Here is an 18,276-nt window from a genome sequence, read left to right on the forward strand (position 1 = left end):
TATGGAAAAAAAACAAACTACAGCTACACTTTTGGTATTAAAAGGCAGAGGCCTCTAAGTTAGGCTTTCCCTAAAAACAATTACGGTTAGCAATACAAGAAAATGTTCAAATTTAAAATTAAAAAAAAAAAATCAAAAAGAAGGGACAATATGGTGCAACCAAATGGTAGAAAGAGCTACAACAAGGGTGAGATAAGGCCATTTCTTTTCCACAGCCACATTGCAATATTTCTCTTCTTCTTTGCCAGGAATTGAGAATTTGTTTTGCTTATAACAATACCATTTAAATTCCTGAGCTTTCTTTTTCTCCTCCCTCTCCATTAAGCATTCTCCATTGACACTGACACCCCTCTTAGCTTCAAATTTTGAACCTTTTTCGTCCAAGCATCCCCCAAAACATATCCAAAAAAAAGTATGTAAAAGTGCAATCATACCCGCCAAAGTTCTCATTGTTGTTGTCCATGGTCTTGTGACTTTCTTAATAAAATTATCAAGAAAAGTTCTTTCTTTCGGTATTATTGATGTTGAATCTGATATTTTTCCTATATATAGAGGAAAGTCATGGACTGTGACTAGGTTACGATGAATCCTAAGAGTCGTAGAAGGTGTCACTTGATGATAGAATGTCTTGGCTGCTTGCCTTGTTGCTATAAAAAAACCATGATTGACTTCAATCTTCTCATACATTTCAAAGCTTGAGGAATTTGATAAACCATCAGTCATGTCTCCATCATCAAACAAGTTGTCATTGCCAAACCCTATTGAGAAATTGTTTGTATCCGTTTCATTGAATCCATTCAAGCTGTTGTAGTGACCACTGTCTTCACCTGTCATTTAAATGGATCAAAAAAGAGACCTAAAAGTAAATTAAGAAGAAAAGAGAAGATAGTATGAAATTTTTAAGAGAAAGACAAGACTTCTAAATATGCCATGACATTTAGGGGCTGTTTCATTCAAAGATAAGTTGAACACAGATTACAATTCAGGCATTAGTAGTACAAGAATTTATAATACGGGGATTAATAGTACATGGATTATTCTTTTTTGTGTGTTTGGGTAATTGCACTAAAATTGGGTATACAAATACAAATTCTTACAACATAAATAATTGCCTTATACATCACACCAAACAACTCCTTATGGTTTTAAGAGCGTGTCTTTAAGCGTAAAATAAAAAAAATGTGAAGAGTTTGTACTTTCTAGATATAAAAATATATATTTTTTAGAGCGTTATATAAAATGGAACAGATTACCCAAAAAGGAAGATATATACTAGGAGAATTTTATAATACCTTGAAACTGATTCTCTTTTCTCTGGACAGCGGAAACATTTTCTATTGGAACAGTCTTGTAATCCTCAAGAAATGTCTGACCAAGTGCAAAGGAAAAGTAAATCCATAAGCATATTGGATTCCAGGGATTTTACGTGCTTGAATAATTAAGTTCCAAAAATGGGAAAATAGTTCTCCTTCCTTAGATTTATAAATTTACCTTCTCAAGATCCCCGTCTGACATTCCTATCCATCTCAAATTTTCCACCATTCTATCAGATTTGAAGTCCTCACCAAAATCTCCGATATCGGGGGACCTAACATTCTGATCTTCCTTAAGTTGTTCAATGAAATGGAATGAACCCAAGTCATGGATTCGGTTATTATTAGGAGGAAGGAAAGAGAAGTCATCAACAGGAGCACATGAATTTCCACCCCATGATGAGTCTTGATTGATTAGATTTTGTGAAGCTAATTGGGCAACTGAAAGGATTTCTTCTACAATATCCGTTTGATTTGTAGATTGAAGAAAACTTGATTGAGGCATCTTGTTATCAACGTAGCCAACTTGAGGGAAGTCTTGAATCTCCAATGGAGGTAATGCGAACCTATGCTGCAACCTTGCACACTCTAATGCTATATTAACCTGAACAAGTATAACAAAAAAATTAATAAAAGAGTTTAACTTCTACTGTATATATACTACTACTCAATTAAAATATTTTTATACTATTAGATCACCAAGTACTGGAATTTGTAACATGAAAAATATACAAGGCATTATCTTGTTACAACGAGTTAGTTACACTGATTGATAGATAAGTAGAGGTTGAAAAAAAAAAAAGGATGAGAAACCAGCTCCCCAAAGAAATTCAAAAAGCAGACTTCTTTTCTTATATATTATTATCTTGTCCTAATATTTGGTGATACTCATTGTAATTAATAACATCAAGCTGAAACGATAAATTGACTAATAGAATTAATCTGCATGTTGACATTACCTTAGATGGGGGATATGGCAAAGTCCCATAATTTGGAATGGGGTGAGCAGTACTGTTGTTGAAACTAAAAGCTTCATTTGATAAATATTGCATATTCCACTTATCATCACTAGGAGTAGGAGTAGGAGTAGCAACATTCATTGGAGAGCCATGGACTGCCATGGATGATGATGATGATGATGATGGCATTGCATAATCATGAGATCTAATTTCCATATCATGATATTTTTCACATCTTCCCTCAGAATAAATTTCAATGCTAGAGGATCTATCACTTGCATAATGGACGTCACCAGTTTTTGGACCATTTAAACTCCTCTTTATCACACGGCAAAGTGCATAAGCATCCTGTAAATAGAAAGCAAACTTAACTTAGATTGTCCAATTTAACTTAAATTAGAAACTCCGACTATGTAAGCTTTGCATTATCTATTGAGCTTCACACATGTGATGGAAGTCATTTTTCAGAAAATTGTTTTCGGACAATGAGTACTTACTTTTGGAAAACGTTATCCTGGAAAATGTTTTTTTGGTGTTTGGTTGGGTAATGAAAGATATTTTCAATTTTTTTCATTGAATTAATTATATAAGATCTATAATAATTTAGAAAATCGGTAGTGATCTAATGAATTATTGAATACATTAAAGATTGATATAATATCCAAGTGTAGGTTAAGGCAGTGATACCAAGTTAAAAGTTGAGATAATTTTGAAGGAAAACGACTTCTGCCCAAAAATGAGGAAAATCATCTCCTTCCTATGATCAAGCACCAGAAAATGCACGGTAAGACTATCTACAATAAACCCATTTGTGATATGGCTCTTCGCTGATCGCGCGCATAGCAGGAGCTTAGTACACTGGGCTATCCGATCAAGCACCAGAAAATACATTATTTTAATTTTTGAAAAGTATTTATCCTATCTATGAACATACCTGCAATCCATTGGCAACTTCACATTCGCGTTCGTCTAATCGATACTCATGCATAACCCAATCAGTTCGAGCTCCATGTGGGGCTCTCCCTCTGTAATAAACCAATGTTTTCTTCATCCCAACAGACCTCATCTGTGAATTTACTTTCCTGTCCTTTCCTGTGGCCTTCCAATATCCAGCTTTCGTTGCCCGGTTAGTCCTCGATCCATTTGGATATTTACGGTCTCGAGGACTGAAGAAATACCATTCAAGATCTTTGCTAGGCAATAGGGACTTTCCTATACATTTAAGGGACCAAAAAAAAAGAAGGCAAAGTGAGATCTTCATGTGAATTATATTGAAGATATATTAAGTATGTGAAGAATCTGACTGAACACGAAGATTTTAAAGGACGGGAAAGAGATTCTTGAAACATAAAAGAAAGTGGATTAAAAGGGAAAAAGGGTATACAAGACATTGCAATCATGTCATTTTCTTTTTCCACACTGACTTTTGACTTCAAGTCATCATCATTCGAAGTAACAAGTACAGTCTTTAAGCTTCAATAGAAGATCAAAAGATGTAGGGACCAACTTCCTTTAAAGCTAGGAACATGAGATAATATTTAAGATATTTTTGTACTAAAGCATACGTTTTTTGATAGTGAAAGTGTGTTTTAAAGTGTTCATAATCAGAATTTATTTGTCAGCACGCGTATGAAACACTATGCATTTAAACTGGTAAATCAGAGTTATCTTACCGATGTTTTTAATTTTCATTTTCACATACTCAAGTTTGGAAGGGAAAAAAATCCCTTAAATTCCAACTTATATTTCTTCGGTCTTTGTTTAGCGACATGTGATCATCATTTTCTATTTGGATTTACATTATTTATAAAAGAAATTAAAGTAATGGCATGACTGCATAAAAATAATATACTCTTGGTTAAGGAAATAGTGAGTGGTATAATATCTTCGTTATACCTTTCTTGACAATCACTTTGAGATAAAATATAATCTTTTTGGCTAAACCTCGATCAGCATCAATGGTAGTTATCTTTAAAATTAGGCTAGAAAGTGCATGTTTCGCATGGTTTCTTTTCCTTTCATATAGGACTTGATTTACACGTTATGTGAACTATACAATATGTCCTCAAGTCTTTTTTTTTTTGGGGTGGGGATTCCTTTAAAGAGTAGAACAAGAAAAGGAAAAATAAAAGAGATAGAAGAGTTATACCTGGAAGATCCCATGGCTCACATTTGTAAAGATCAACTTCAGGAATGATCTCAAGTTCAATTTTCTTGCCATTAATCTTTCTTTTCAAATAATAAGCCACAAGTTCTTCATCAGTGGGATGAAACCTAAAACCAGGTGGCAATGAAACAGGTGCCATCTATCTCCTTTGGAACTTCTCCTCACCTTTTCTTTTCCCTTTAACAATATAGAGCTCAAGATATTGAGAAGAAGTTCCAAAGAAGAAGAGGGAGAGAGAGAGAGAGAGACAAAAGAAGTCGAGGAACTCAACAGTTAGAGAAGAAGGATATAAGAGGAAGTTGGAGGGATTGGAATTTTGGTGGGGGGGGGGGGGGGGGTTGTATTTGATAAGAGAGGACAAAAAGAGAAGAAGTCCAAAAAGCAAATAGGGTGGCTGCCACCCCCCACCTTTAGCTACTTTTACCTTTAAATTTGTTTTTTTAATCAAATGAAAGCTTTATTAATCTTTCTTCTCAAGCTCAAGAACAATCTCCTTCTCAGAGTCACATAAAAGCTTTAGATGAATATATAATGAAATAACTTAAGAATATGTGTGTATGTTTGGATGAAATGTACTCATGCATATATATATATATTACCTGCTTATATCTAGTTCGAGTTGAAGGTCTAATCCATTTGGACATAAATATTACTACTACTATTTCAGTATTAATATATACTAATTTTGTAATTGAACTTCACCAGTAATATTTGAATACTGATTTTAAAGGTATATTTCAAGTGAAATACCGTTCTCAATACTCACAAATTCTAATCTTCAACTTTCACAATTTTTAAAAAAAGAAAGTTTATATCCAAAGTTCCAAACACAATTTACTTTAACAGATATCCCTTCTCAATTTCAACTTTAAAATGTTTATATTTTTTTCTCAAATTTAACTAAAATTTTGTCCAATGCGTACTAAGTATATATAGCTATAATATTAAGCGATTGTAGGCGTTTGGACAATATTTGGCGCATGATGAAAAATATAATACTTGAGAGTTGAGATATTGAAGTTGAAAAGGAGTATTAAAAATTGATATTGTGTTTGGGGCATGAATTTCTTTTAATTTAAATTAAAATTCTACGAGTGATAATTCACTTGAAATATGTACTCCTCAAAAAAATTGCAATCCTTCAACAGCTGAAATTCGGTATTTTCAAATAATTAGGGGTGTACAAAGGAAACCGACAAATCGCACCAACCCAATAATCCGAGTCAAACCGAGAAAAACAATTCGACTATGGTTTAGTTTGATTTGGTTTGGTGTTGGAAAAAAAAACCCGACCATAATTGGTTTGGTTTGGTTTTAACTAAAGAAAATCAACTCGAAATCAAACCAACCCGACATTACATATATAGAAAATTTAGATATATTTAATATATAAATATACTTATTGTGATGTAATTTATAAATATTTCTTAAAAAATTTCATAATTTTATCTTTTAAGGTATTATTTCAAGGTTGGACTTCGAACTTTTGAATGTTCCAATAAGTTTTATAGCCATTAATATTAGTAAATTAAATAATGCTAACAAAAGCTCAAACCAAAAGCAAATCAATAATAATGTTAACAAAAGACATTCAATTCAATACTACGAACGAGAATGTATTGAATATCTATTTTTGTTTTGCAATAATTTAGATAAAAATACATAACCTATTTTTATTTTTTCTTTAGCGTTTTGTCATGTAACTAATACTCCCTTATTAGTCTACTTATTTTAGCATGACTTAGTACTTTTAGATTATGTTTATTTCTATTATGGTTTTTAATTAGCAATATTTATATTACATAATTTATTGTCTTTATTGTTCAATATTTTAGGATAATGCCATGACATATCTCATATTTTGTATTGTTTTCTTCGAAAATACTTTATATAATTGTATCTTACTGGGATTAAAGAAATATTTTGAGCACAAGTTATATGTTTTGTTCTACGAAGATTTTATCGGGAAAAAACTCGAAAACCCGAGAAAACCCGAGATTGAAAAACCCGAGTTTTATTGGTTTGGTTTGGTCTTTAGATTTAATAACCCGACACAATTGGTTTGATTTGGTAATTGTAAAATTCGAACCAACCCGACCTATATACACCCCTACAAATAATGATGAATAAAGCATTATTTACTAATCTTGAATTTCAGCGTTTAAAATGATGAAATGTTGAAATTGTTTTTTTTTTGCTGAGTACATATACAAAACTTCAATATTTTCAAGTAATTATAAAATATTATTCCCTCCATTTCAATTTATATGTCACCTTTTTAGACTATTTATAAGAAAATATCACTTTTTGTAATTAGTAACTCCTTAATTTTAGGCCGAGTTGGTTGGACGAGTGATTTCGCACATGGAAGACCTGTGATCGATTCTCCTCAGGACTGATAGCTTCCTCAGTCAGAGCGTGTGACACCGGGCTTGCCTAGTGCGTTTTATATCTCCTGTATAGTTTACGGGTTATTGCACAATTAGCGGATCCCTCCCCCCCCCTCCCAAAAAAAAAATCCTTAATTTCAAAATCTCACATGGCATGTTTAAATAAACCACAAGATTCAAAAGATATTTTGGTATATTATATACATCTTTAGTTTAAATCACAAGATTCAAAATCAAAGTCTCTCTTATTTTTTTACATTTCCTGATCAATCAAATTAAAGCACATAAAATAAAGGGGAATTGACACCGTGTAACAATGCGTTAATATAATATAGCGAGAGTATTATTATGGTCAAACATCAACTTCAAATTCAACCACGCGTACGTAGCACATTATGTACGCATGGTTGCATTTTTGTAGTAAAAATCTTAGCAAAATAAAATTTCTTCATAATCTTAGCAAAATTCGATGCTTCAAATTTGTCCATTATTGGTATCGGACTTTGCCTAACACACGTGGTGGTAGCTGAATGGTCAATTACCAACACAAGGGTAGTAGCTATGGGGTATTTTTGTAATTGCAAAGACAATTCTTCAAAGAGAAACTGTCTATATGTATGTATTGGCGGCTTTCTTAACTGCCAATCTGCTAAGAATGTTCCTTTCACATGCCTATCTATTCCCACTCCCTCCTCACCCATATTCATCGCTTCTACAAACTCTCCTCATTTGTGCACCTTAATACTCTATCTATTTGGCTAAAACATACTCTATTCTTAATAAATTTCAAGGTTCCAAATGAAAATTCTCGAAAGTTGTTGTCATGTGACTAGGAAGTTACGGATTCAAGCCGTGAAAACAATCTCTTGTAGAAATGCAGGGTAAGATTGCGTATAATAGACCCTAGTGGTCCAACCCAGAAAAGTACACTGGATTGCCCTTTTTTCTACCTTCTTTCTAATTTGATGTCACAATAATACTTGGTTTTAGCCAACCCAACATATTTGGGACTAAGGTATATGTACGTAATTGTTGTTGTTGTCATTATAGCGCCTAGTTTATTAACTTTTGGCAATAGAAAGAGTGCTTACATTACTTAATCTTGTTACGTGAGGCTAATTTTCTCTGAAAATCAGAATTAATTAGTCTAAGTGAAATGTGTGCACATTCAACAAGTTATACATTACAATTCATATTAGATATAAGAAAACTTTGTTGCATGCGTACGGGCATCGCCTTGAATCGAATTGAATTAGTGCAATTTCAATCACTAAAAAAAATGGAAATGATCTTTTCCGTAAGGTTATGGGATTTAGATTTTTCCAGACTAAAAGCGAAGATCAACGAAATGTTGATTGTAGCAATATATATGAAATTATTATTAAGATTGCGAGTGGAATCATAGAAATATATGGATTGAGTAGTTGATCCATGAAGATACCTTAGGAAGAAGAATGTATTTAATTTAAGAAAATAAAGGTAGGGATGTCGTGATGGGGCCTACTTTTGCCACGTGAATGAAAAGTTCCAACGTGGCAATGTAGGGTCCAGGTAGGGCAAGGATCACTTGTTGCAGTCTATTGTCGTTGTCACCAAAATTCCCTCAATTCCTTATCTCTGTGTGCTTTTCCTTTTCCTTTTCATCAATCTATCTTTTGGTGCTTGTCCCCTTTTTGGAGGTTTTATATTCTTTCTTCTTTATTTTTTTTATAATAATATCATTATTATTATTATTATTATATTCAATTCTACCCACTCTACTGTTCTTCTTTCCTTCTTACACTATTTAACATTAACGAGGGAGAATCACTCTTGGATCTCTCAACATATAGGGATTAAATTCACCATATAATACATCAAATAATTTTCAAGCTAAATAATTTTCTCTTAAGTTATAAAAACAGCTAACTTTCAGAGAGAGATAAATAGGTAACTTAGACAAATACGATTGAAACTACATTTGTCAGGTATTATTCTTAAGAAATATATAAGAAACACCTTAGAAGACCGATAATACAGACGGAAGATAGAAGCCGTAAATATGTGTCCCTAATTTTCCGAGTTAAGATAAGTTTATTCTACTGTATTACGAGTCAAGATAAGTTTATTTTACTGTATTTGTATTATTGTTTAGTAAGTTTCTGTAATTTCAAATTACCATATTGGTCGAAACTAGAAAGGTATGTTCAACTCTTCCAAATAAACAAACTATACTTTAAGAAAATAACTAAAATGTAATAATTAGGTACATTTTGTTATACATAGTTACATACGACAAACGATCGAGTAACAAAATGGAGCCTATTATTAATCTATACTAGTAGATTAGTCTGAATGCAATAAAGCATTATCTTTTAAAACTCAAATTCGTTCCCCCTCATGCATTCAAACCTCATTCCATTATGTCAAAAAGGAAAAAAAAACAGTTTTTATTTAATTTTGTGCCTCATTGTTCACACTCATCTTTTATATCGTCTGCCTAAATTGTTTAACTCAACAATCATTGGATGGGACGAAACAAATTAAGCTAAATTTGTCATATTGGAAACCCCATATATATAAAAAGGACATAAAGAAGGAAAGTAGTTTGAACATGCACTAATGACGTAATCATAAAATCTTCAATATTAAATAATATAAAAATTGGGCAAAGATCACTTTTGACTACGGCCGAAATTATTGATATTCGGTAGACGAAAAAAATATATAATTTTTTTATATTTTCTGTATATAAGAAATATATATACACAAACACATTTTAAAAACGATCATTTTCCAAAATTACTGTCATTAAGTTTTCTCTACTAATCAAAGAACAAAACACTTGCCGAAAGGATGTCTTCTAATGCACAAAACGGACGTCACATGAATCGACAGCCCAAAAGAAGGAAAAGGTAAAATAAACTAATAGTTTAATAAATTATTGGGATTATTATTATTATAACCTAAAGGCAGAAAAGCAAACACTTGTTTCCTTCTAATAATCAAAGTATTTTGGGCTCCTTTTATAGGTCATATTTGTCTAATTAATAATTAATTCCATAACAAAGACATGTTAAGGATTACGAAGCTTGGTTATCAAATTAATGATCCCATGCACTAAAGCTTCGATATATATATTACTTTATCCAACTCATCCTAAGATCTTTCAATCATAGGCTACACAATTTTATTGACTGCTTTGGAGCTTTGACATTTATATAATCTGCCTGATAAAGTGAAAGTCCCCAAAATTTTGGCAAAAAAATTGGATAAGGTTCATTTCAAAAGAAAAATATCTAAATTTGACTAAGATTTGCATTGGAACATGAAAAAGAGAAAAATAAAATTTTGATCAGTTAAATCCGTTTAGAGGATTAGTTTTTTGCATGAAAAGTCTCACCGTTGAATAAGAGAAACTAAACTGACAGGATCCTACCCTGGAACTGCATTTTGTGTCAGAGTTGAAAAGCTTCCAAATCTGTTTTCTTCTTTTTTTTTTAAAAAACAAAAATCTTCTTAATTAGAAATATTTAAGCTCTAAGATCCAGATTTTTTACTTTGAATAATTGTGGGGTGGGAGCACTGACATTTGACCAATAAAATCAAGCCCATGAATTAAAAAGAAATCACTAATTTATATTGTCTGCTTAATTTTTTTTAAAGAAAGATTAGCAACTGAAAATTATAGCTGAGTGTCATGGTTGGTACCAGGATATTAGCAGTCACTTAGCAAATCCATAATCAGAAATCATTAGTGGATGCCATTCAACAGCTTAGAATTCCTTAATTTTGGGAATAAAAATTACATAATTAGAAGTTACTTAAAAGTATTTTATGTGTCACGAATTTTAATTAAAATTATTTACAAAATGTTTGGAAAAAAAATCACTAAAAAGGAGTTGTTCAAGTTTTTGAAGGAGCCTTGAAGCAATAATAAAGTTGTCTCTGTGTGACATGTAGGTCACGGGTTCGAGCCATGAAAGCAGCCACTAATGCTTGCGTTAAGGTAGGTTGTCTACATCACACCCATATGGGTGCAACCCTTTCCAGGACCCTGCTTAAATGGGGGATGCTTTGTACACCAGGTTACTTCTCTAATAGCTAGTCTCATATAAAAATGAATGTAAAAATTATCTATGATTGTCCATCCATATTCAATTGGCAATACAAAATTGCATTCTTCTCTCCTCATATGTTAAGCACATTGAGTGATTAAATACCTTCAATAACATGAACCATTGTTGTAATAATGTGCAATTTACATTGGGAGGAAAAGGGAACTCCTACTTCTTTAGCAAGTCTTGGTTCAGATTTTCATATCCTTCAATATCATACTTTTTGTATACAGAAAGCTGGTTTTCTTGCCACCACTTCTTTGCTTCCTTCTCTGTAAACTTTTTCCTACTACAAAATTCAACAGAAAAAAGGCATTTGGTAAGCAGTTTAACATATTAACAAAGCAAGCTGATCATTGGCATAATTATAACATAAGCAAAGGTGGATCAAGAATTTTAAGTCAATAGATCTCTGCTCATGAACCAGCTTCACTCACTGCCCGAATACTATATGTGCCCTTGCATAAGTTGGTGATTGATAAGATTGTAGCTTGTTTTCCCTCTGAATAAACTTGGTATTTTGTAGTAAAATGATATCTACGATGAGTTACATCCTTTTAATCACAAGACGCAAGTTCCCTTAACTTCCAACACCCAATTAAATCAAAGAAACAAATGTTCGGAGTTGGGACTTGAATTTCAGTTACCATATTACGGACAATGAGAAGGAAAAAGAGATCATAACTGCTACTGTCTCACTGCATTATAAGAAGTGTAACTTTCATTTGTAACATTTAAATCATGAGGGAGATTTCTGTATGATATACCTGAACCTGACTCGCTTGAGTCCCTTCTTTCCACTTGGCAGCACTGTCAATGTAATGAAGACACCAAGCTGATACTGTTCCACCCATTCACCTTTAGATGTTCTGAGCTCAACTTGGCCATGATCGGCTCCTTTATATGATTCTTCTGCTGATCTGGAGTCCACATTGTTCTCTTTGTTATAGAAGGATCTTAAAGTACTAGAGAACACAATCGGAGAACTACATATGCTATCAACGTTATTGTCTTCTGGTTGTGCTTTTGCAAGAGGCACACATGTAGGCACAACAATTCGATGTCCAGTTATATGATTTTGGCTATCTGAATACGTTGATGTAGTCTGCAGTACATTTGCAGCAGCTTGATCATTAGTTTCTCTTCCAGGAAAAAAGCTTTCTGACATTGTCTGCAGCTGCAATTTGCAAAACAAGTTTAAGTGACAAAAAAAGAACTGTCGCATCAGATTACTATCAAATTCACAAAGTAGTTTCGTTTTCTTATGTTTTTGCTACGAGGTAATATATTGATGGATTAAAATGTTCATGTGAAGGAGACAGCCAAAAGAATTAACTCACAGAAAAGTTACCCGGGATGTCAAAGCTTTTATAACTTCCTTTGCTGCTTTACTCTTGGAAGCTTCCTCTTTAGCCAATGACCAGGCCTCTTCAACTTTTTGTTGACGTTCTTGAATTTTCTCCTTTCTTGTTTCACATAACCTTTTAAGATTTTCAACCTACAGTATATATGCAAAGCAGTCAGAGTTAATCTTGAGTCACCATAACTAGAACTTGTCACCAATCAAACATTATTTGAGAGAAAGTTAGCTGTTTATTGGCCTATTTAACTTCCACAGTGCATCATTCTTTAGTAGGTATGGATCTCTGAATTGATTAGATTTTGTCAACTAATCTACGTTCTTGAACTCCACATACCAGAACAAGCCAAAAAGATTGTTTATTCACACAATTATAAACAGAGAGAGATGTGCATCAACATTTAATAATCTCAGTTTCTCAGCCAAGTATAAGCAATTGAACCATGTAAGAGGATAGGATATTAGGACATTACCTGATTTCTTAGCTTGGAAACTTCTTCAAGCAGGATCTTGTCTGATTCTGACAAGTTCTCCGCCATAGTTACACCAGTAGAGGGAACTAATTTTGGTTCTTTGTGAATCTGCTGTAAATAATTTGGAGAAGCTGAAGTCACCGAATTTCTTGCATAATGATTTTGGGTTCTCATCTGTCCTCCATAGTCTCTTCTAAAGATTTCAGGACAAGGAACATGTCCCCATCTTGGGAAAACATCCAGCAACGATGCAAAACCAGTACTTTCCCCTAAACTGTTGGTAGCCCTCCTGTCAAGGCATTGATTGTTCTCACTGAAACACTTTTTCGTTGACATCATTCGACTTGATGTAGTATTTGCCTCTTGCCGCTCTACCTTCTCGTGAATAAATGCCTTTTGGGTAATAAGTAATGGTCGTGGACTACGATTTTCAAGTTTGGATGGCCTATTTGACTGAGCAATCCTCTGAAGTTGGTAAAAACATGGATCACAAACCCGAAAAGCTTTAGTCTTGTCAGGGGCCAGAGAGGCGTTTGTAGTTTTCTTGCTGCAGCATGTGCGGCAAAAGAGAAGCCCACAATTGTAACAATTTTGTTTCTTCCTTGTAATTCCAAAAGACATGCTACATCCTTTACAAGCTGATTGATCAGTACTAGACGCGGATTTGTGCAAACATATTGCTGCTGTAGAACTTGATCCACAAGCAATATGTTCCACCTGCCTTTCTCCCAGTGCCTCAACTAACGTTGGCCAACTTCTATCTTTTGTATCACCTAGTCCTAACTGTCCATTTGCACCTTTACCCCATGTGTAAACACTTCCCCTTGATGTTAGCACAGCAACATGATATGATCCCGAGGATATCTCTGTAACAAATTCCTCTCTAAGTTTTCCTTGCACAAGCACTAATGATTTGTCTTTGGCTTCTGGATTGCCCAGTTGCCCGTGCACTGCACTTCCCATGGTATAAACTTTTCCCGTGCTAGATAGTGCAATAGTTAGGGTGCTCGCACAGGAAACTTGAATAAAATCATGATCAACAAGTTTCGCCACACAGGTCGGTAAGAGCTTTCTCTCCTCGCCAGGATGACCAAGCCTTCCTTTATCCCCATCGCCCCATGTAAACAGCTTCCCACCTGGATTATTGAATTTAAGACGATCAACAATGATTTCCACTACTGCAGCTGTATGCCATGGCCCACATGCAACACTTTTGGCCCACAAACCTCTAAGCGACTCAACTTCTTTGGGCTGAGCGACACTTCGGAGATTTCCATGACCAAGAACCCCAAAAGTTCCTTCTCCATAAGTGAACAATTGTCCAGATGTTGATACAATTGCTGTATGCCATTCCCCACAAGCAACATAAGATATTTTCACCCCATCCAAGGAACCACATACTCTGTTAGGTAGCCAATGGCTTCTCTTCTTTTTTTCACCTACTAACTCAGCACCAAAAGAGTTGTCACCCCATGTGTACAGTTCACCAGAAAAGGTCAGGGCACATGTTTGGTATTCCCCACAAGTGACAGATTTAACGCGAACCCCATTAAGGGAGTCAACCAGTTTCGGCCTTGCGGTGTTCATGTCGAGTTTATGTCCAAGCCTTCCATTCTTTCCTTCACCCCAGCAAAAAACTTCACCCTGTTTGGTGACTAAGGAAGCATGGCTCCTACCAATGGATAATGCCTGTACATCAAGCATCACAGTAGACTCCAGAAGTTTGGGTGACAAAGCATCCAATTTCACTTCCCCATCCGTGAAGCACCCTCCTTCCGCTCCTTCTCCCCAGATAAAAACATCCCTCAGTACATTCCTCCCAAATGGTCTTGACTCGTGAGTGGACAGCATAAATGGAGCTAGTATATCAGTTTGGTTTTCTGTCCCAGCACAAGATGCTCTCTTTTGGGTTAAGTTATCTGATTCAAAATATGATGAACGTGTAACATTCTCAATTACATTATGCACACTCGATAGACTTGATTCCGAGAAAAAGCTGTCGGAAGAACATGATAAGCCATCAGTAAAACACCTTTCTGAAAATGAATGAGTGGGACTCCCCGCTAAGCTGCGAACCTTGATCAAATAAGCATACATCAATTTTAGAGTGATGGAAAATTAAGGATATCTTCTTTTTTGTCTTCTATCATATAGGAAGGAATGTATTTATTATATTTCTTACAATACATAGCCATAAAAGAACAGAATAATATAAGGAAGAAAGATAATTCTTGAGAATTAAAAGATGGAAATGCAAGTTTCTTTTTCAGATTGCTGAACTCGCCAAAGAAAAGTAACTGATGTCAAAGTACAGGTGCCTAACTGAAAACAACTCTGAACACAACATCGAATATGACATAGAACCACATTATGGAGAAGTACTAATGATTAAAGATCTTATAAGGAATATGAAAGTTTTAGCTTAATCAGTTACATGTAATAACTCTCAAACATCTAAAGAATAAAGATTGACCACTGTCTATACAGTGTCCTTTTTCCTCTTTTATTATTTCATCCATTTATCATCGCCAGTGATTTGTAACTTTTCTGTTTATCATTCACAGGTTATCAAACATATCTGTCAGATTCAGAGCCAAAGTCACCACTCCACTCAAGGAACAAGTCTTAGAATGTATACTGGAAACACAAGAAAACAACAACCCATTATAATCCCACTAGTGGGGTCTGGGGAGGGTAGTGTGTACGCAGACCTTACCCCTACCTTGGGGTAGAGAGACTGTTTCCAAATAGACCCTCGGCATCCTTCCCTCCGAGAACTCCCCACCTTGCTCTTGGGGTGACTCGAACTCACAACCTCTTGGTTGGAAGTGGAGGTTGCTTACCATCAGAGCAACCCCTCTTGTCATACTGGAAACAGAAGCTTTGGGAGTAAATTCATAGTTGTCATGAACTAAGAAAGTCAAACTCGTCACATAAATCAAGTGATAAAGCTACTAAAGAACAATATCAAAGCTACTTTCCAGACAAGATCAAAATCATAGGACATTCTGAAGTTGGAAGAAGATGCACACAGGGGAAAATAACGGTTACAAAAACACATGGTTAAGCATTGAAAACTTAAAAACACAAAGACGGATGTCAAGAACCTGAGAGGATCTGATTGTCTTTGCTGAAAGTCCAAGATTCTGTTTCCTCCGCATATAGCCCGCTGGACTACTGATGCAACTGTGTGCGCCTTTTCTGCTTTTCAGAGGGTCCGCCACTCTATGGTGGTGAGTCCTGGATATTACAGCTCTCAAGCCTACAAACCAAGTCTCAGCCTGCATTTTATCCTTGCAAATCTGAAAATGAAATATGGTTTTTAGCAAAACCAGAAATCATGCATGATTGTACAACATCGCTCTATTAAACCAGACGTAATGTTTAATTTACCAGATCAAGAGTACGCTCGCCATTTCCATATATAAGTGATATGCACTGACTTTCCATCTCAGGCTGAAGAATTACCTTAATTAGAAAATGAAACATTCTTGTCAATAAAAGGAAATTTCACAGATTAAGTAAATATCTTGAGAAACGTCATGTATATCAATATGTATGGTAGCCTCACTGCTTACAGTACTTTGGCCGCGGATGATATTCGTGATTGAACTTAACCTCAGTTGGTTTTCCTTCTCACCAGAGTACCAAATCAAAAACTTTTCATCCTGGAAGCAAAGAAAAAACCATATACTTCACCTACAGTAATTGAAACATGAAATGACAATGATTCGGCCTGAGGTATGGTGATACAAGTCTCACTTGCTTTAGATAAAAATAAGAGTTAAGAAGGATAAGCAAACATATAATGTCGTCCGCGGTCTCAAATTAGACTTTCATAGAAACACAGCTGTCTTTGGAAGATCATATTAGACCTTTGTTTAAGATCAAGCACCAACTGTTTTACTTTTCGACCTTCCCATGAAATGCAGACTATAAGCGAGAGGAACTTGGTACACATGAAGTTGCATTAAAACTTTACCGCGGATAATCTTAGAGGGTAGAATTTGGGCTTCCCTCTTCTGCCATACTTTAAAAGATGTGCACCCTTCTTCAATGCAACTATTGCCTGGACATGATTTGAGAGGGAAAGTAACATTAGGAAAAGAGAAAAAGATGTGAGTGGAACAGGATATCTACTAATTAACAAATCGTATGACGCCTAGGGTATCCTCCTAGGCCCCACCGAGTTGTCGTTGTTGTTGTATGAATAACCCCAGAAAGACAACATAATTTCTCACTATACAGTTTGCAAGAGATTTTCTAACAGAAAATTATTAAATCATCAATTTGATTGACACGGCAGATAGAAGACTCATGAGATAATCATCAAGGAAGATAAAATTGGTTAGCTAACTTAAGGTACAAGAAGATTAAATTGTGTTATTGAATGACAAAAATAGAGGATATATATTATTCTAAAGAAACTACAACAACAACAACAACAACGACAAAGAAAGTGAAGACTAAAAAGGATTTATAGGAGGAACAAATAAAATAGTAAATTACTGCTTCCTCATGGAACAAAATAACAACTCAGAATACTTTGATCACACAATTGTGCTTTTTAAAGATTGTCCTTTTTCCCTTGTTAGTTAACACTACTACAAAAACTGAAGTGCCTAGCTGATTATTTGCTAAGCCCAAAAAATATAAAAGAAAGGGAATACAGCAAATCTCAAGAACCTAGCCCATGAAAAAAGAAGAATTAGTTGACAGAAAAACTAAAATTGCACAAAGGAAAGCAAGAAAAGAAAAATTCAAAACCGAGAAGAAGAAAAAACCTGTTCAAGAGCTCGATCAGAAGGAACAATGGACACGTGTTCTTCACCCATTATACCCAAGAATCACATGTAAGTGAAAGGGTTGAAGCAAAAAAACATAAGAATGACAGCAAAAGAAGAAAAATAGGAGACAACTGACTGACAGTAGAAGCAGAGGAAGTAGAATTTAGTACTTCCTCAGTAGAAAACCTTAAAGAACAGAAATGTTTTTAGGAAAAAGAATTCTAAGAACACCCAGAAAATGCAACTAATTTAAAGAATTTTAAAGCGTAGAAGTACTTGTAAAAGCATGCTAAATTGATCTGCAATGAACAAGACTAGTAGAAGTTGTTAAAAGAAGAAAGAGTGTGTTTGGGGGATATGAAAATGACTTTTTCTTTCAATTCATTGATGTGATTCTACAATGAAGAATCAAAAGTCATCAACCAACTCTCTTTTTTTTTAAAATTTTTAATTAATGATTATATTCTTCCATTATGACTCTTCTTTCTCTTGGGGTTTCGTGCAAATACACAGAGGAAAAAGGAAAAAAGAAATATGGTTTCTGAACTGATCTAATTGCACGTGCGTACGGTACGGAAATTAAATTCCATAAATACATGTTTTTTAGCCTTTTTTATTTTTTTAAGAAGTTACAATATACTCTACTTAACAATTAACACGAGTAAGTATTTCTTTTCTTTAGCAAAATGTACTTTTAATTTTTTTTCCAACAAATGCACTTTTAATGGAG

The 18,276-nt window shown here is 34.4% G+C and overlaps 2 protein-coding genes across 4 annotated transcripts; both read right to left on the reverse strand.

The window, feature by feature from the left end:
• Positions 1-4,712, reverse strand: LOC104238166 (NAC domain-containing protein 54-like). Its single transcript, XM_009792461.2, has 6 exons — positions 4,422-4,712; positions 3,207-3,484; positions 2,273-2,620; positions 1,492-1,917; positions 1,293-1,368; positions 1-827 (listed from the first exon to the last, which is right to left on the reverse strand). The coding sequence occupies exons 1-6, from the start codon at positions 4,576-4,578 to the stop codon at positions 133-135; spliced, it is 1,980 nt and encodes a 659-aa protein (XP_009790763.1). The 5' UTR covers positions 4,579-4,712; the 3' UTR covers positions 1-132.
• A 6,211-nt stretch (positions 4,713-10,923) lies between these two features.
• LOC104238167 (PH, RCC1 and FYVE domains-containing protein 1) lies at positions 10,924-17,970 on the reverse strand. 3 transcript variants are annotated; one of them, XM_009792462.2, is made up of 9 exons: positions 17,544-17,970; positions 16,742-16,828; positions 16,338-16,427; positions 16,153-16,227; positions 15,867-16,061; positions 12,760-14,835; positions 12,278-12,424; positions 11,694-12,103; positions 10,924-11,215 (listed from the first exon to the last, which is right to left on the reverse strand). In XM_009792462.2, exons 1-9 carry the CDS (start codon positions 17,592-17,594, stop codon positions 11,095-11,097), a joined length of 3,252 nt encoding a protein of 1,083 aa, XP_009790764.1. In that variant the 5' UTR covers positions 17,595-17,970; the 3' UTR covers positions 10,924-11,094. The 3 variants fall into 3 exon arrangements, with proteins under 3 accessions (XP_009790764.1, XP_009790765.1, XP_009790767.1); XM_009792463.2 differs by having other exon boundaries at positions 16,331-16,427; positions 17,544-17,890; XM_009792465.2 differs by lacking the exon at positions 10,924-11,215 and having other exon boundaries at positions 11,846-12,103; positions 12,267-12,424.
• Between the last annotated feature and the right edge of the window lie 306 nt (positions 17,971-18,276).

The sequence above is a fragment of the Nicotiana sylvestris genome, chromosome 2 (genome assembly GCF_000393655.2).
Source record: "Nicotiana sylvestris chromosome 2, ASM39365v2, whole genome shotgun sequence".
In the NCBI taxonomy this organism is placed as follows: domain Eukaryota; kingdom Viridiplantae; phylum Streptophyta; class Magnoliopsida; order Solanales; family Solanaceae; genus Nicotiana; species Nicotiana sylvestris.